General features: G+C 36.3%; 5 protein-coding genes across 10 annotated transcripts; 2 read left to right on the forward strand and 3 right to left on the reverse strand.

Moving 5' to 3' along the window:
• The first annotated feature begins 1,145 nt into the window (after positions 1 to 1,145).
• Positions 1,146 to 1,950, forward strand: LOC117570289 (NADH dehydrogenase [ubiquinone] 1 beta subcomplex subunit 3). The gene is made up of 3 exons (XM_034251810.2): positions 1,146 to 1,240; positions 1,476 to 1,616; positions 1,676 to 1,950. The coding sequence occupies exons 2-3, from the start codon at positions 1,489 to 1,491 to the stop codon at positions 1,869 to 1,871; spliced, it is 324 nt and encodes a 107-aa protein (XP_034107701.1). The 5' UTR covers positions 1,146 to 1,240; positions 1,476 to 1,488; the 3' UTR covers positions 1,872 to 1,950.
• A 67-nt stretch (positions 1,951 to 2,017) lies between these two features.
• On the reverse strand, positions 2,018 to 3,250 carry LOC117570288 (protein Rae1). The gene is made up of 2 exons (XM_034251808.2): positions 2,716 to 3,250; positions 2,018 to 2,650 (listed from the first exon to the last, which is right to left on the reverse strand). The coding sequence occupies exons 1-2, from the start codon at positions 3,130 to 3,132 to the stop codon at positions 2,018 to 2,020; spliced, it is 1,050 nt and encodes a 349-aa protein (XP_034107699.1). The 5' UTR covers positions 3,133 to 3,250.
• Positions 3,251 to 5,115: 1,865 nt separating this feature from the next.
• Positions 5,116 to 6,553, reverse strand: LOC117570796 (uncharacterized). The gene has a single exon (XM_034252651.2). The coding sequence runs from the start codon at positions 6,136 to 6,138 to the stop codon at positions 5,548 to 5,550; it is 591 nt and encodes a 196-aa protein (XP_034108542.1). The 5' UTR covers positions 6,139 to 6,553; the 3' UTR covers positions 5,116 to 5,547.
• Positions 6,554 to 9,437: 2,884 nt separating this feature from the next.
• On the reverse strand, positions 9,438 to 11,077 carry LOC117568698 (phosphatidylinositol 4,5-bisphosphate 5-phosphatase A). Of its 3 annotated transcripts, XM_034249512.2 has the most exons (3): positions 10,864 to 11,075; positions 9,763 to 10,778; positions 9,438 to 9,690 (listed from the first exon to the last, which is right to left on the reverse strand). In XM_034249512.2, exons 2-3 carry the CDS (start codon positions 10,765 to 10,767, stop codon positions 9,658 to 9,660), a joined length of 1,038 nt encoding a protein of 345 aa, XP_034105403.1. In that variant the 5' UTR covers positions 10,768 to 10,778; positions 10,864 to 11,075; the 3' UTR covers positions 9,438 to 9,657. The 3 variants fall into 3 exon arrangements, with proteins under 3 accessions (XP_034105403.1, XP_034105402.1, XP_034105401.1); XM_034249511.2 differs by having other exon boundaries at positions 9,438 to 10,798; positions 10,864 to 11,077; XM_034249510.2 differs by having other exon boundaries at positions 9,438 to 10,778.
• Positions 11,078 to 11,211: 134 nt separating this feature from the next.
• Positions 11,212 to 13,858, forward strand: LOC117568697 (zinc finger MYND domain-containing protein 11). Of its 4 annotated transcripts, none has more exons than XM_034249508.2 (4): positions 11,212 to 11,627; positions 11,698 to 12,785; positions 12,920 to 13,441; positions 13,490 to 13,858. In XM_034249508.2, the coding sequence occupies exons 1-4, from the start codon at positions 11,513 to 11,515 to the stop codon at positions 13,745 to 13,747; spliced, it is 1,983 nt and encodes a 660-aa protein (XP_034105399.1). In that variant the 5' UTR covers positions 11,212 to 11,512; the 3' UTR covers positions 13,748 to 13,858. The 4 variants fall into 4 exon arrangements, with proteins under 4 accessions (XP_034105399.1, XP_051859960.1, XP_034105400.1 ...); XM_052004000.1 differs by having other exon boundaries at positions 12,920 to 13,393; positions 13,466 to 13,858; XM_034249509.2 differs by having other exon boundaries at positions 11,698 to 12,044; positions 12,369 to 12,785; positions 12,920 to 13,858.
• Positions 13,859 to 14,762: the final 904 nt, after the last annotated feature.

A 14,762-nucleotide genomic window follows, 5' to 3' on the forward strand; every position in this document is an offset into this window, starting at 1 on the left:
AAACAAGTACATTAAAAAATATATTATGTACGTATAACGAAAACATTTCAAAACATCTAACGATAAGTGCAAGGTAGAATATACAGAGCTGACAATGATTCAATTGATTTAAAAGCATTTTAATGTGATTTTTTTATCAAAGGCAAAAAACAAAAACAATGTAATATTTGTTTAAACAAGTTTCTTCCATATGTAGTTTCAAGTTTAAATATTTCTTAATTGATATAATATAATGCTTATTGATAAATTGTTCATGCTTCTGCATTTCCAAGCACTGATTATCGGTGAACGGACATTGAGAAAAAAAAGTAATCAATAAGGAAATCCATTTTGTTGACTAAACAAAATGATGATACTGATGATGTGCGTGAGAAATATGTATGAAAAGCAACTATATGAATGTATTGTATTTTAAATAATTAATGGGCATGCAAGTCATGCGTTTTTATACCTAGCTATTACAAATTACATTACACAATGCAAATGACAAAGCATAAGAACAGTATTTTGTTATATCCTTTTCTTTGCTTTAACTTGTTTCCTTTCTAATTCTAATCACACAAAATTTAAAACTGAAGTGAGAAGAGCAAGAAAACGCTATTAAGATAAATCCTAATAACGTATATGTATGTATATTACTATTACTTATTGTATAACTAGAAAATTAAATGAAAAAACAACAAATGAAAATAAGAAAAAAGAAAAAAAAAAAAACACAAAGAATAAAGTATATTTTCTCTTAAGCACGTTTAATAATTACAAATGTTCTACGGATTGCAAAACCAACAAATGTAAGCTATCAATAAATATGTGAAAAATAAAATAAATTTCGTTTTTTTTAGGGAATAAGTTTGGGATTAATTTTAATTTTGTAACAGTCAGTATTTTATTACCAGTGAATAAGTTTCAAATATTACGATTTCATTTAAAATAATACCAGATTTAATATACATACACAATAGCCATTACAGTTAAAAATATTTCAAAGAACATTATTCAAATAATTTTGAAAGTCATGAACGTTTTTTTTTAATTAAATCATTAGTAGTATGCAGTCATTAAGTAAAGCAAAATAAATTATCGACAATTTGCTGACAAGCTGGCAACGCCTGACACTGAATATATCTGGAAAAATTGTGACGTTTTTTTTTAGTGAATTTCTGTGTAAGCCTAATGGCATCACTGAATGTTTAGTTAACAGCCCGTTTACATTTCTGTTAAATTGACAACAAAGTGTCAGGTATTTAAACAATTTTATGAAATCTTTCCTATTTTATTATTATTTTGTAGCAATGTACACAACAATTTGAAATTCGGGTCCATTGTTTAGTATTTGCAATTGAATACCATTCGTCTCGGCAGTGCATTGTACCTACAAAACATAAACTAACTTATGTAATGTTGAGGCTAGGTTAACATTGGATATACATATAAACATTTCGCAGTGCTAAACGTGAGAAAATAATTCATTTCAGAACTTCGTAAATAATGGGTGGTCATCACGGAGAACCCTACAAGGTACCGCATCCTTCCATCTACAAGGTGGAGAACGTGCCCCAGCTGTTGGAGGTGAAAGAGTCACTTGCCCGCCAGGGACTCAGCGATCCATGGCTGAGGTAAGTGTGGATGATCCGATGATCTAAAATTCCCAAACTCACACAATTATTTATCACAGAAATGAAGCATGGCGCTATGAGAAGAAGGCGTTCGGCACACACGCTTCCCGGCTAAAGACATTCATGTTCCGCGGTCTCGGCGTCGGCTTCTGTGCATTTCTGGTCACCATTGGTGCTGAGTACGCTTTAGGCATTGGCAAAGGACAAGGAGGACATGGCCATGGTGATGGACACGGTGATGGCAAACACCATTAGTGTGAGAGAGTTTGCAACTTGAGTGCTTGTTTAGTTAAATAAAAATGCAAAAGTGAATGCGCTTTAATATTTAATGATACGATACGAATTACGAATTGATATTACTCGCAACACATGTTCAGACTTAAACTAAAACACAATTCTGATCAGTTGACCCGTGGCTTCAGTTCGTCGTAGCACGATCGCAGGAAGATCTGTGGCTTCTTTGCCGGATTGAAATACTCATGGCCCTTGGACCAATCGTAGCCCACAGCATACGCGAATATTTGGCCATTTGCATTGAATCCACACTTTGTGATCGATTGATCCATAGCCTCGCTGGACTTGAGCTTTGTGCGCGCATCCTTATCCCAGAAACTGAATGTGCCATCCGATCCGACTGTCACCAGAGTGCCGTGCACTGGATGGAATGCAATGTCGTTGACGGCATAAATATCTTGGAAGCCCGATGTGCCCGTCGAGCGATGGCATTTGAACGTAAAATTATCCTTGGGATTGACAGGATTCACATACTGTATGGCCACACGTCCCTCTATGCTGCCCAGTGCATACCCTGTGGGCGTTTTCTTCTTATCCTTAAATATGGAAATTGTGCGATGCTGATATTTAAGTGGACTCTCCTGTCGCTTGTACTCTGTAGGGCTGTTCTCTAGCGAATATATAATTAAACCACGTCCAGCGGTGCCTACTACGGCCATTGGGTAGTCGACATCGGCACAATAGCATCGCTCGGGAAGATTAATGGCCATCATTGGATTTGGTGACCGCGTATCCCAAAACTAATTAAGAAAAAAAAGGCGGCAATTACAAAATATTTTAAAATAGCTTAGATGAGTCACATTACCTTTAGTGTTTTGTCCCAGGAACCAGTCATGAGACACGTGTAGTTTGGTCCCTTAACCATGTGGCAAGTCTTCACCGGCCCATCATGAGCGGCAACTTGCATTACTTGGTCGGCGGCAAGATCCCATAGTTTTACTTGTTTGTCGCAGGAGGCCATGAACACCTTAGTGCCATCGTCCGACCAACATACATCAAGCACGGGGCCGCCCATAGTTTTCATCGATTTTGGCACTGTTTGTCCATTTTGCTCGACCTCCCAACAACGCACGCTGTTGTCCCAGGCGCCGGCAATGAGGAAATTCTTCTGTACTTGTAGAGTGCTTGGGCTGAACTCTAGCGCTGATACGGAGTCATCTGGAGGCGAGGCCACCTCGAAGTCGTTCATACGATTCGTAGTGGATTGAGCAGCCCCGAACATTATTTTGTTTTTTAAGTGTCGCAAAATGTTTGTATTTCTTCAATAGCGTTGTGTCCAGCGTGACCACAAAGTTCAATTTAGAATACGCCACTTTGCTTATCACGCTTTACCACTTATCCAAACAAAATCCTTCAAAATATACCGCAAAATACGTATTTGCTGAACTGAACTAGTAGTCGTTCCGAAAAAATGCGGCAAAGCTGTTTGACCATGACTTGGTTTACCACTGCAGTGTAAATATAAAACTTATAAGTACTTTTTTCACAATACTATTTTATTTGTCATTGGCATCGAACAAATTGCAAAATACGAGCACGGTCACCCTGCTACTTAATAAACTGTTGATTTGATTTGAGCATCGATCTGCTGTTCTGTATGCAAATTAATTAGAGTTGCCGTATTTTATACCACTCATTTGCAGAAATAATTTGCAAAATATTGTCGAAAAGTTTCAGACCATATTTTTGAATACTTTTACGAAAATAGTGAATGGGCTGTCAGAAAAAGTCAACAAAATTTGTAAAATTTTAAAACTTGGCAAAATTTTGAGACTGTAAACATAATCAAACCATGAATTTGCATGGGCAATCAAAAAAAAAATAAAACCTTCATATTTTTCAAAATTTTGAAATTTTGAGATATGGGCAGATTTGAAAAAACTTGAGGCTACCGTTGTAGAGCGATTTTGAATATTCGTGCCGAAAAATGTCAACATTTTTAAAAATTCAAAAATTCGAAAGTAAAAATTTTTTTCAAAAAACTAAAAGATGGGCAACGATTTTAAAACGATTTCCGTAAAAAAAAATTTGAAAACAAATTTTTTTGAATTTTTGAAAAAAAATGTTTTTATAATTTTGAAACTAAGGGTGGGCGAAAAAAAACTTCAAAACGATTTCAAGGAATGGGCACCAATTTTTTTGTTGTTTATCTCAATTCACTATACCCAGTTTCTCTGAGCTCAACCTTTGTATGGGAAAAGCCAATTGGTCCTAATATGGCTAAAAGTGACCTAGGCCAGAAATACATATAGCAATTCTCATAGGAATTGAAGTATAGTGAAAATATAGAATTCGTCTTAATTAACTTTTATATCCTCGAATATTGTTGTCAGATATACTATATAATTAATTCATTTGAATACTATCCAAAGTATACTAACACCGAATATTTTTCCGTTTTTTGTAACGTCCGCAATTAATGTTATTTTGCTTAAAACTGTAAATAAATGGTTAATTTGCTGCGTCAGAAATGTGATAGCTATGTAATAAAAAACTTATCGGATTAGGAAGCTCTTCCCGTACGCTGTCCTCATAAATTATTTAAAGACATTTGCGAAAAGATATAGAAAATTAGTCTTATCAGTCAATTGATTTTAACGCTGAAACGTTAAACATTATATCATCTTTTGTTGTTGGTTTACTTGTTTTATGTGCTTGCACTTGGAAATAAAACCCCCGAATATTATTATGCGACACTCGAACGGTTTTTGACACTTCAACAAAAAGTACAAGGGCGCATTTAGTAAAAGCGAACCCAATCAGCAAGCGCCAAATCTACACAATCTTCAAAAAGGGTACTTTTTTTTAATTACAACAAAACGGGGTCAAGTCAGAAGTGAGTATGAGTAATACTTCTCTTCTAGGAAACTTAAAAGAATACACAATACTGTCGGGTCATTTGTGCATTCTGATACCAGTCGTTGGTATGTAGTCTATTTGGTAAATCACTTTAGATACCCCCAACTCATAGGTCATAAGGGTATAACAATCTGAAAATCAAAAAAACATACTTGTAAGACAACGATCGCAGAAATAAAAGCAAATATGTAATAAACTCTCTTTTTTGACTTCATTCACTTTTTTGACGGTATTATCTCCCAAAACTATCACTTTGATAGCCAAGCCTATAATAATACTCCTCCGTTATTTGAGCACAGAGTATCTTAGATTCGTATACAAAGTTAAAGGTAACGGTGGTTTTCTTTTATATTTTGTAAACCACAGTGGGGATTTTCTAAGCTTAAGGTCGCACGAACGAGAATGAGAAATCAATATACGTATGTTTAAAAGTAGTACATATTTGTATTTAATAATGGATTGCATAGGTCATTCATGGAATGATTTGCTTTCAATGTACAATTTACATTTGTTTACTGTGGATTTTTGTTACTATATAAATACTATAAATACTCATTTAATATATTAACTACTTATACGATGATAATTTTGTGAACATTTGCTCACTCATTAAGTGGCATATAATACTTTGCAGTGCCTGATGACATTGTAGAATGTTGAGCAGTCAAAAAGTATATATGTAGCTAATGCTAAAGACTATATATCAATAGGAACCATGCGTAATCCAAGGGGCAAGTTATTAAGCTAAGACTTTGGGTTTGAGATACACGGCGAGCGTTTATATGCTCACATTAATTGCATTCTTGATCACAATACTGCCCGACACTCCATTTACAATAGTGACGTTGTTATCAATTTCAACGCCCATCTTATGGCAGTTGTTAGACTGGGCTGTATCAGCTTGAGGAGCTTTCTGTCCCCGGGCTCGCTTGCTGGACTTGTTGCTGTTCAATTCCAGGGACTTAACAACCTTGAGCAGTCCATTGCAGCCGATGTAGTCTACGTTCTGTTGCTGAGAATCGCTGCCCAAATAGATACGTCCATCATTGCCAGTGTACTTGATGTGTCCACTGTTATGCTGTATCTTCAGTCTGGTTGTGTTACCAATGATCTGCAGGTTGCCGGAATTGTTAACGATGCGCACCCGATTGCCATTGCCAATAATGCGTAAATCCCGGCAATTATACTCGATGCGATACTCCTTGCAGTTGCCCACTAAATCCCTACTAGCGTAGAGCGTGCTGCTGGCTTCCGTTGTTGCTCGCTTGGGATGGCTTGTTTTGGTTTTGTTCTCCGCTTTGCATGTCGGACATTCATCGTCATCATACGAATCACTAGCCGAATCCGCCTCAATAACTCTCACGCCCATTGTGCGTATGTTTATGTTTGTATTTTGTTGGTGTGTAAGCGTGAGTGTGAATTACTGTTTCTTTCCAATGCTAATCGCAGACGAAAAAAATCACCGATCGCCAAACTCGTATTCCGTTTTGATCACTTCTTCGTATGTGTTGTTTTTTTTTTTAGTTGATATACTACAGATGTTACTGGTTGTTGCTTCATATAATTGTGTGCTGATGGTTTAGTATGTGTGTGTATCCATTTGTTTGTTGTTGTTACGCCGTTTGCCAAATTCAAACCAATGACGTCTTTCTCCACTGTGTAGGGGACTCCCGACTGCGCGGTACTTTTTTCCGTTTGTTTTAATTGCTTTGTGTATTGAGCAATACGTTGTTCTCTGACCGACCGCTGTCAGCGCTATGAACAACATCGGCTACAAATGTTCGGCTTTTATATCAGCGGAGTGCTACGACCGATGCGTAGGGGCTTTTTACTTTATGCTTGGAGGCGGAACGCGATAGCCCAATAGAGACAGCAGACGACAATCCTAATTCTCTCCCGCTCCAGTCGACTCGTAACTTATGTTTATCTATGGGGAGACCACTGATAAGCTGGCCATACTCGATTGTATTTTGGCAATGAATAATGTCATCAGCTGTTCGTTCATTGAATGAGTGTACTAGGCAGATGAGTATTTCGCTTGAATACAGTCACAATTCGATGTAAATATGAATATCCAAATGGTTTATTTTTTTTAAAGACATTTTATTAATGTTATCAATGTTGGGGAATTTCAGAGGGTAATTTTTTTTAAGTTTTGTTATCAATGCTAAGTACCTGTTGATATTGACTTGTAGATTTCACATATCAGTCATAAATTTTAACATTGCGATTCAACTACTTGTAGTTGACATTTTAATGTCCATATGTATGCATATGTATGTATATTGAACATCTACATAAGAGTTCAGAATTATTCAGTGTTGACATTCCAGAAAAGGTAAGAGTACTATCTATCATTCATTAGTTGCCAAGCGTGATATTTTCAGAAGCAGTTCACAATCATTTCCTACTCGAACAAACCAGTTTGTTTATAAACAAAAATATTTACACATCTGATATACACTTAGCACACAGAATTTCATTTCAGATTTTATACCCGATAATCCTCAGAAGACCAGAGATACTCGGCGTGTACAAGCTTTATGATAAACCTTTACATTAAAAATTAAAATAAAACGAGATGTCTGCCTTAAGTCATAAAATTTACATTATAAAAATGAATAATATGATATATGAATACATATTACAAATTTCATTACGATCGTATAATTTACTCTGAAGCTGAAGAAGACATGACTTTAATAATATTATAGTTTAAATGTGTATTTGCATCAGGTATCATACAGTCGAGCCCTTCCAAATTTAGCTGTCTTAGTAGTTCTGTTTTGATAAATTCGCTCGCTAAATCGTCTACTCTATAGCATTATTCTCTATTACGTGATTATTTAGTTAACAAATTTTGTGTTTAACGGGACCCTCGAAAATTAAAGTTTTAATGTAAACACTGAGCGTATTTACTCGTTTTGGGTAAAGCACCGATTTGAACGTTCAATGCAATCGTTAGATTTCTGTTTTGTAAACATTGTCGAGGGCTTGCGAGTTTTATGATTTGCACAATTATACAATCCAATTGCATTGATTCCTCAAAACGGTGAGAGACAGACACATTAACGAGCCCTCCGCGATACAGTTGCTTGTGTTAATATTTCATTATCTTTAGAGCAATATTATTACAAAATGATTTATTTACTTGTTCATCAATTTACCGTCGGGGACTTTTTCTGATGTTGTTATCTGCCGATGCCGGTAAAAAACACTAAACTCAAAAATTAAATTGTTATAATAATTACTATGCAACTAATTGCAAAAATGTACTAAACGAGTATAAGCCATAACCATGTTTTGTATTTGCTGTGTAAAATGAAATCGTACTCCTCTCCATCTATCTGTTAGCCAATGCTTGATAGAGGCTAACTAACTAACTATCTAATATAATAATAATCAGCGACATGAAAGAAGAAAAACCCCCTACAGCTGGTGCGAGCACCTGTAAAGCACTAAAATTTCAATCACAAGTGGCTACTAGCAGCTAACTATCTGTTGCCCGAATGACACCAGCTCTTACTATATGAAGGTAAAAAAATCACCAAAAATCAACCTGTTTTTATCAGACTGTTATGAGAAATTGCCTTTGTCTGCTGTTATATTCAGTCGTGAAATAACCTTATATTTTGGACAACACATCGTTAAAAGCTACTCAAAAGAACACCTGTTGATATAGATAACCGATAAGGAGCGCGTATAGATACGACAAATAAAAGACCTAAATTTGTTGAATGTAAAATTGAAATAGCAAAATCAGCTGTTCATTAGAATCAAATTAGAATATTTTTTGCAATGGAACTGAAATTAATATAAACAAAATAACTAAAAACGATTGTGCTTATAATAAAATATTAAGTACGTTAATTTTTTAATGGTCTGGAGAACAAACCGCAAAAGTGTATGAAACCAAATTATTAGATATCCACTGAGTTTCGTTTTCTTTTATATTTTAATCGTCACTATAAATGTTATGCGAACGGAAATAAAATTATATTGCAGAAAAATTTAGATCTGGTTCGGTTTCTAGATCAAATGATCAACTTCTTTTATTACTAATAACTACTATCAATAATTATTGACTTGATTTGCCTTACCCAAATAAAATTGTTCTGTAGTATGCATATTTTGTTGTTTTCGGGATATTCGCGAACTATATATTTTATATCACGCGCTCATCACTAATTATAAGCTAGGGGATCTTATTTCAGGCGTAACTGATAGCGATGTACAATAATCCCAGTTGTATTAATTTTAATTTTAAATAAATGGAATTTCTCTTATGTCAGTGTGCTTTACAATTAATTCCGGAAGAGACCCAGAAAACAATTAGTTAAAATGCATAAAAAATAGACATTCGCTTTATTAAATCAACAATATCACTTTAACAATTATTTCTATTACAAGAGACGTCTTTGTTTGGCTTTTAAAAAGTGCAATAATTACCTAATCATTATTGAATAAAATTTTTAAGTAATCTCTATTTAACAACTACTATACACAAAAAATCTACTTAGTCAAATTGCATTAAAACATATGTAGATATTGCTTTAGTATAAAGACTTGAAAAATTAACATATTTTGTGATACAAGTTTTGCATAAGAGTATTTTAGTGAGAAAAGAATCTTACCAATTTACTAATCGAGTATATAGTGTAAAATTGTATATTATGTAGTTATTTAATTGAACTGTTTCGAAATTTTCTTTGTACATAGTATATATGTACATTGAGTGGGTAACTAGTTGACGATATATTGAGATTCCTTAGTTGATTTTGATAAGGTCACAGGATCATGAAAATATTTCTTTTGCGACAGACGAATACGTATTGCACGATATATGTATCTTGATATGAATTTCTTGAAATGCGCATGATTGCAATTATCACTGGAAGCCTTCTAGTTCGGCATTATATAACTAAAAGAAGCGAAAAAAGCAAATAAAAAAACCATGAAAAACCATTAGAGCCACAAAACCATGCACACTAACACTGGGAATTGTGCTCGCCCCGCCATGGGTCATCTCGTGCAGCTCCTCATCGGTGAACGTGCCATTGTTGGCTTCGATTTTGTAATTAAAAGTGGCTGATACGGGCTTGTGGTCGGAGAGCGTGTAGTCCATGTTCGATTGATAAGACAACTGATTGGCACTCAGCGTAATAGACGGATAACTATTGACTTGCACGCGATGAAGAATTCGGTCACACCAAGCTGGGCGTCGTTTCAGGTCGTATTCATTAGTGCCCTCTTTAAACTTAAAAGTGGGCGCAAAATTAGGTACCATCTCCTCCAACAAACTGAACGCATTGCCCGTTTGACGAAGTAGCGTCAATTGATCCAGCTTCAGCAACTCATCATATTCCCGCAATTCCACGGTGTTCCGTATATCCCAACCGGATGTTTCGCCAGATAAACGGAAGTTGAGATCTCCCATCCAGAAGACAAAGTCATGATCAAAAATATGTCGATAGCCAGCCAAGTGGTATTTGTGATTGTCGACTATCTGGTGATAATCCTCGATGCGCTCCTTCAGCTTGTCATCATGAGCTGCCAAATGGGAGCAGACGAACACGGTGCCAGTGCCATAAAGACTCAATCGTATGCTAACTGCTCCCTTGTTGCCCCATAGTCCACCGAGGCCAGTACGTGTCTCTTCCGATTCAATGTCTTTCATATGCGGAAGATGTTTGTGCTGAGCAAACATCGTAATCAGTATGCCCTGCAGTTGTTCCGATTTTACTTTAACGTAATCATGTGGAGTTAGGGCATCCGCCAGTTTCAACACCCATGGATCATCCTTGAAAACGTTAAGGACCTGACTGGTGCTCACTTCTTGCATGCCAATCACATAGATGTCTGGTAGTTTGTTGTCTGGACAGTTGGTTGTTCCATTTAGAGACAATAGAGATATAAGTTCCAGGTTTTTGGGTGAATGCGTGCCAACATTCCAAGTCAGCAAAAAAATGCACAGATCGGCAATGACAGATGTTGTCATTTTCGTGTGTACTAATTATAAATGAATAACACTGGTTTAACAACTGGATGCGTCAGATTTGCTAATGAACTTGAGTTTAATTCACTTAATACTTACTTGCGATTCTCCGTGGGAATTGTCACTGCATCCAGTTAAACGAAAAGGTTGAAATGTGTAGGTAAAATGCTTGCACTACATACAATTGCTTAATTAGATTAATGAACGACTTTCTGTATTTATATATTTTTAGATCCGCGTATGGAGAGCGCATCGGGTTCAACAATAACGAGATTGCCGATGCCAATGTGTTGCGTAGCTGCTGTTGTTAATCTCACTCACACAACACTCATACTCACAAATCTTTTTGTATTTTTTGACAGTGTGGCCAGACTTTTAAATTAGTCACATTCTCAATTAAAAAGTTTTATTATACTCACATTTGCAAAAAGTAAGTCTACATCTTGTTAATAAAAAGATATGAATAATGTATACCAAATTTGAACCAACCAACACATTTTAAATTACTATCAAATTTATTTACAAAACGGCCTTTTAACGGCTGTTTGAAGTGTTACCATTCGAACATGGCAGCCGTATATTGTCTGATCAGCTGATTCGTGGCTTTCTGGCAACCTTATGCAATTTTGCTTGTCAAACTATTTCACAGAAACATTGCTAAACAAGTTTAGTAAATAATACATTTTAGTCTGTTAGCTTAAGTCCAAACAAAGAAAACAAAAAGCTCTCGCTTGACAGGTGCTCAAAAATGGTTATCGGCCTGACACCCGGTTCGGTTCTATGTTGGATGAATAAACTGACAAATGGCACAAGCACATCACACAAAATCCTGGAGCGCTGTTTACTTTCAATTATGTCCGAAGGTAACCAAAACCTTTTAATGCTAAATTCCCAGGTTACAATTGAATATTAATCATTTTTTTGTTTATACAGACGAGGCAATTGAAACTTTAGATGTTGCTATCAAAGAGGGCGTTTTAGTGTCTACACCAAATGCCAAATCTACTCCAGCGAGTGTCAAACGAAGCTTACTCAGTTTTACGCAAAAGCTAAGCAAACAAAGAGCCAAGAAAGATCCATATTGTTTTGAATGTCATTTGCCCACCTCTGGACTCGTACAGAAATGTATCATGTGTGTTCGATCCTTTCACGTTGAGTGCCAACGTAAGAATCCCCTACGCCCCAATTACTCGGTGCCTTCCGATCGGTATCAGCAATATCGATTTCCTCTCAATGAATCCGATATGGAAGAGTCCAGCGACCAGGAGGCATCTCGAAGCGTAAGTGATACATTGGAAGCACAAAGATTGCAGGAACATGCCTCGTATGAACTCGATTGTAATAGCAACATTAATATTATATCACAAAATCCCTTGAAACACGAATCCGACAGCTCGGATGATGTGTGCTTCGTTAGTGAGCAGCTGCCGCGTAAAACAAAAAATTACAGCACATATGTGAAAAGTGAAGAGACCCCGCACAATGAGGGCAACAATGAGCTACTGTTGTGCACTCCGTGTCGCCTACTAAAACTGTCCGAATTCCTAAATCCGCCGCACATGTCCAACGAGGAACTCAACTACCTTTTGAATTATTTATGGCAGATGCATCACACTTGGGTAGAGAATGATGTGCGCAAATATATGGTGAATAACTGGAGCGATCGTGATGCGACCCTTGTTAAGAACGTACTCTTCGTTAACGATTTACTCAGCATCTCGGATATTAGCCGAAACATCGAAACAAAGAAATTCAAGCACTTATTCGAAATTCTTGTCGATTTACTCGACTTGCAGCATAATATTGGCATCTTTTTTGGCACCAAGTGTGAGGAGTACAATTCCACCAAGTGGCTTCTACGTGATATTACCCATGATCTGCGTGAAATAAGTCGTTGCTCCGACTGCTTTCGCCATTCTATTGAATCAAATCGATCTGACTTTTGGTTTGCCAAACCCTGCACTCAGCGTCACGAGTTGGTTTACGCTAAGCAGAGTGGTTATCCCCACTGGCCTGCTAAGGTGAGCTTACTCTTACTTTTACTTTTTGAAAAGCGATGGTTTGAAATCCAGTCCTTGTTTTAAATGTATTGATTTAATAGTATCAATTGAAGCACTTAATTGGAAATGTTTTTTTTTTTTTTTTTTGTATACAGGTTATTCGCGTGATGAACAAGAAAAACAACACTTACGATGTACGTTTTTTTGGTGGCTCCCATTCGCGCGCACTAGTTCCGGCCCGTGATATCCTACCAATAGACACAGATACTTCGAAACTTAAGATAAAGTCATCTCGACAATATAACAATGCAATGCGTGAACTGATATGCCATAAAATGTTATTGCACCATCCCATTTATTCGTTTAGTTTTCATGCCGATCCTCGCGAAGCTGAAAATATTATTAACTCGGCACTTCCTCATTACATGGAGCCATGTTCCCGTTCCGCGAAACGTGCTCGATTAGCTACACCTAAATTCAACACACGAAGATCGACAGCAGAAACTACTCCAAGTTTGCCCCAAAGAGTTCTGCCGAGGCGTCGTTGCAGAAAAGCCCAAGGACCAGAAAATCTTCAGGATTCGACATTCCAAATTGCAAGCAGTGTGATCCCTTCACTGGCACCGGAGGTGCAGGTTTCACTGGCATCGAAGGTGCAGGTTTCACTGGCACCGGAGGTGCAAGTTTCACTGGCACCGGAGGTGCAAATTTCACTGGCACCGGAGGTGCAAGTTTCACTCGAAGATTACAATGAATTAATGCGGGAAGTATTACATTTAAATGCGCAACTATCACAGAAAAAGGCTGAAGTGGATATTAAGAGAGAAGAATTAAACGCGGTGAAGCGCAAGCGATGGTGTCAACTATGCCTAGAGGAAGCTCAATTCGACTGTTGCTTCATGGCCTCTTACTGCAGTGTAATGTGTCAGCGTCGCGACAAACGTCGTCATCAAACTAATTGTAATCTCCAAGAGAAAACCTAGTTTTAAATAATTTCTGCTATATTCGTATTATTGTTACTGACAAACTGTGTATAAATAAGAAACATTAAAATGATCATATTGTGTAGAAATATACACAATTATTAAAAAGTATTCATATGTTATATGGAATATTCAATTTAGTGAAGCATATAGAAGCAAAATATTGCGGTATTATTTTCAAATTATACCGAAAAATACTAAAAATATACCAAATGCTATATTTGGTATATCAATATAGTTGACATTCAAAATGTACCATACACGGCATAATATACCAGATTGTCAGCCTAAAGTATTTCTTTAATAACTTCTACAATTTTTATCTGATTTTCAAGAATCATAATTAATATTGTTATTATTGTATACACCAAAATTTGCAGCTCTAGCTTTAAAATTACGTTTGGTATTCGATTTTATTGATTTGCGGAGGCGGAATGGGGCGTGGCAAAAATTTGAAACAAACTTGATCTGCGTGAAAACATAACAAATGCTGTCGAATAAAAATTATAGCTCTATCTCTAATAGTCTCTGAGATCCAGTGTTTAATACGGACAGAGAGACAGACGGACATGGCTGGAATATATATATTTTATAGGGTAGGTTATATATGCCTCCTTCAACCTGTTACATATGTATGTTCATCCTGCCGGCACAAAGTTACAATACCCTTCTACCCTATGGGTAGCGGGTATAAAAAAAACATTGGATAGTGCGTGTATATTTTGTTTTAAGTGTTTAGAAAACACTACAAAATATTTACATGTAATAGTGGATTAAATCAACACCAAGTATTTAGAAGAAAATGGTAATGGTGTAAGATTTCCTATTTTTGAGATATGTATGTACATACATTTTACCAAAACTTTAACAATCATTTAAAATAGACTGTTTTGTTTTTTGTAAACCCTAAAAGCATTTAAAAAAGAAAATAAAAATTACGTGAATAGGACAAACTTTCCCGAAACGCAATTCTTGATAAATCAAGATACGTTTGTATATTTGGATTTCGTATGCA

Source organism: Drosophila albomicans, chromosome 3 (assembly GCF_009650485.2).
Source record: "Drosophila albomicans strain 15112-1751.03 chromosome 3, ASM965048v2, whole genome shotgun sequence".
Classification (NCBI taxonomy): Eukaryota; Metazoa; Arthropoda; class Insecta; order Diptera; family Drosophilidae; genus Drosophila; species Drosophila albomicans.

Bases quoted from the DNA above. Each gene is read 5' to 3' on its own strand.
- LOC117570796 (XM_034252651.2), bottom strand. From the start codon at position 6,138: ATGGGCGTGAGAGTTATTGAGGCGGATTCGGCTAGTGATTCGTATGAT.
- LOC117568698 (XM_034249511.2), bottom strand. From the start codon at position 10,767: ATGACAACATCTGTCATTGCCGATCTGTGCATTTTTTTGCTGACTTGG.
- LOC117568697 (XM_034249507.2), top strand. From the start codon at position 11,513: ATGGTTATCGGCCTGACACCCGGTTCGGTTCTATGTTGGATGAATAAA. The intron at 11,628-11,697 runs GTAACCAAAACC...TTGTTTATACAG, and splicing joins ACTTTCAATTATGTCCGAAG to ACGAGGCAATTGAAACTTTA. The intron at 12,786-12,919 runs GTGAGCTTACTC...TTTTGTATACAG, and splicing joins ATCCCCACTGGCCTGCTAAG to GTTATTCGCGTGATGAACAA.
- LOC117570289 (XM_034251810.2), top strand. From the start codon at position 1,489: ATGGGTGGTCATCACGGAGAACCCTACAAGGTACCGCATCCTTCCATC. The intron at 1,617-1,675 runs GTAAGTGTGGAT...TATTTATCACAG, and splicing joins CTCAGCGATCCATGGCTGAG to AAATGAAGCATGGCGCTATG.
- LOC117570288 (XM_034251808.2), bottom strand. From the start codon at position 3,132: ATGTTCGGGGCTGCTCAATCCACTACGAATCGTATGAACGACTTCGAG. The intron at 2,651-2,715 runs GTAATGTGACTC...TTTCTTAATTAG, and splicing joins CCTGGGACAAAACACTAAAG to TTTTGGGATACGCGGTCACC.